Here is a 3,009-nt window from a genome sequence, read left to right on the forward strand (position 1 = left end):
ATATATATATATATATGTACATTATCTGTACTGCAAATGAGGTGTAAATGAACAACAAATAAGTGTAAATAAGTCTGCTAACGCTCCGCTCGATCGTGAATTGATATCGAAATGTATCATACATTCAGCTGCAAATATAAATATAAAACATCATTTTCTGCGCAATGTCAGCATCCAATAAAAGTAATTTAAAGAAACAACATATAGTGGGAATACAATCGCGAAAAATACAATACTAGGATTTCCAGCTAGAAGGGATATAATTACCTAAGTACGTATTGTGATCATACAATTCTAATGGATTGTGATAAACCTAGGTTTAATAATATAAAGGATATATTTCAATATTTTTTCTGTAATTAAGAAGCTTCAGAAGTGGATCAAATAAAAAGATTTTTCCAGGTTACCGAGTCCGTGGAAATCTATTCGCTTTCCTGAAAAAGGATCAATCTTAAAATGTACAAAATGATATCAAGAATATTTGTGCGCGAGGGCATGAACACATTGGAGCCCTTAAAACGTAGCCCAATACAACGAGGTCTTGTGAAAATGGGCAAAGAATCGGAAAAATCCAGGAAAGTAGCCAATCTCAAATGGTACTGGTTCGGCAAGTACATAAATTACATCAAGAACTATGAACATACACTGGAACGTAAGTTCCCGCGTACGATGCAAATGTATCGTGTGTTCAGTGTCGGCACCAGAGATGTGTATACAAACCTAAAAAGTTTTGTCATTGCGATAAAGAAACAGAAATCACATGGCGTAAATAGTTTAACACGGGAGCAGCTGCAGCTGATGCACACAATGCCGAGGGATCTGCGAAAGCTCTTGCCGTTGTTCTTGCTGTCGGCTGCACCATTTACGAATTACATTATTTTTCCTCTAGCCCTGTATTTTCCACGTTACTTATTGACGTCGCATTACTGGACGCTGCAACAGAAGCTAGAATTCATGCTGTCTGATCACAAGGCCAGGTTGAAGCATAACAGACCATTGTTCAGATGCATGCAGGCGGAGCTCAAGAGCATCAAGGATGAAACACTCAGGATAAAATGGCGAGACATTATAGCTTGCTTAGGAAGTGGTACACATCCAACCACTAAGCATATCATAGCTTGTTCCAAGCTTTTTTCAGGCCCACCATATTCTCTCAATAATCTCAAAAGGAAACACTTGGTTAGTCCATAAATTGCACTTGTTACTTCTGAATATGAATTTATTCTCTATAAAAGCTTGTCATAATATAGATAAATGTATACATCTTCCAGAAAGAATTGTTGGCAATACATGGTATGTCGCTATGGAGACCTTTCAAGAGGAAAAGATTGACGGAAAGGGGTATGTTAATATTGCGAATGGATCGTGCTATCATACGAGAGGGAGGAATAAAAGAAATGTCTAACGAAGCGATGCGATGGGTAAATATTTTTATTACTTTGATGCTTTCAAAATATAAAAAAAATCTATTTTTTTATATGAAAGAATTTATTCTCTTATTTATTTTTATTTATTTATTGTAACTTATACATAAAAGATGATTTGTTCATGATGATCTTCATTATTCTATAATTAATGTTTTTTATTTTGAAAAAACCATATGTAAATTATAATTGCAATTATAAATTTTTACATACGTACATATATGTATATTTTACACACACAGCACACACGCGCGCGCGCGCGCACACGCACATATATATACATAGTACTAATTTTCTAATTACAATCTACAATTTTCTAATTACAATTTACAATTTAGTATATTTTGTTTAAATAGGAAGTATACAAAAGATGTATTAGCGTTATTTTATTATGAATTTATTTTTCAGGCATTATCCTTTAGAGGCGTAAATCCTGCAAATATGTCTATAGAAAGTATGAGAAGCTGGCTTGAGCAATGGTTAATAGTATCAGCATCTGTCGACCAAAATAATTTATCTTTGTTATTACACAGCCCTATTTTATTAGCTTATAATCATTCAACAAATTGGACTCTTATATACAGTTGAAAAAATTTTAGAATTTTTTAGTTTTGTTTCGCTAACTGTATAAAGATAATGTTAAACATAGTAAATGATATTTTTTATTTATACCAAAGAAATATACGAATCATTTGTATCTATTTATATTTATTTATTTAAATATACCAAACATACAAATTTTATAATTATATATACATATAAAACAAATACATGTCATGTGTGCATGCGTATGTGCGTCATTATTGCATTTTATAAAATTATATAAAACCTCTAATTCTATATACAATTTAACATACTGTTATATAATTGAATATTATAAATAGTAAGCTTTGTTATTATAAAGAAAAATGAATGTTATTCTAATCTAAAAAATAATGAAATAATAAGAGAAAGAAAGAAATATTTCAATAAAAAAATTCGCAGGCAGATCTGTACTAACAAAAGATAAGTAAATTAATAATTAGCACTAAACATTTTATAATGACTGTTTGACTCGTCAAATGACAAGTCTAAACAAATAATATCTCAATTCAAGTTGAAATCTAATAAGTACTAGTAAAAAATATAGATTGCCAAATAGTTTAAACACTAAATGACTATAATATATAACTTATAATTTTTCTTAAAATTCGAACCCTGAACACATTTAAGTACTGCATCTTAGTACTGCACTAATTATTTTTTTCACTATTCTTCTTTTCATTAAGTTCCTTAAATATTTTATCATAAAATATACAATCAAATTATTCTCACTTCTATCAGATATCAGTAAAAGTATTTCACATTTGTCAAGCACATAGAAAATAATCAAAAATTTCATATAGGATAATGCATAAGTATATGATAAGATCATACGAAGTTTTGCTTGCTATCATAAATAATTCATTTTCATGAAAATGAAAAATTTTTTGAGCTAATAAATTATTTTTTATTATATATGTATTTTTGTAACATATTTACAATAATAGTAATTTGTACTATAAATTAATAGATACTTGTAATATATTTATAATATATCTGAGAT

General features: G+C 29.3%; 2 protein-coding genes across 2 annotated transcripts in view; one reads left to right on the top strand and one right to left on the bottom strand.

The window, feature by feature from the left end:
• The first annotated feature begins 465 nt into the window (after positions 1-465).
• On the top strand, positions 466-1,191 carry LOC108694602 (LETM1 domain-containing protein 1). The gene has a single exon (XM_018204182.1). The coding sequence runs from the start codon at positions 466-468 to the stop codon at positions 1,189-1,191; it is 726 nt and encodes a 241-aa protein (XP_018059671.1).
• Positions 1,192-1,828: 637 nt separating this feature from the next.
• The window catches only part of LOC108694603 (zinc finger CCCH domain-containing protein 3), a 7,308-nt gene continuing 6,127 nt past the window's right edge, over positions 1,829-3,009 (bottom strand). Inside the window, exon 8 of the mRNA XM_018204183.1 lies at positions 1,829-1,920. Within this exon, the coding sequence (XP_018059672.1) occupies positions 1,829-1,920 (92 nt within the window). The remainder of the gene's footprint in view (positions 1,921-3,009) is intronic.

Source organism: Atta colombica, unplaced genomic scaffold (genome assembly GCF_001594045.1).
Source record: "Atta colombica isolate Treedump-2 unplaced genomic scaffold, Acol1.0 scaffold121, whole genome shotgun sequence".
Classification (NCBI taxonomy): domain Eukaryota; kingdom Metazoa; phylum Arthropoda; class Insecta; order Hymenoptera; family Formicidae; genus Atta; species Atta colombica.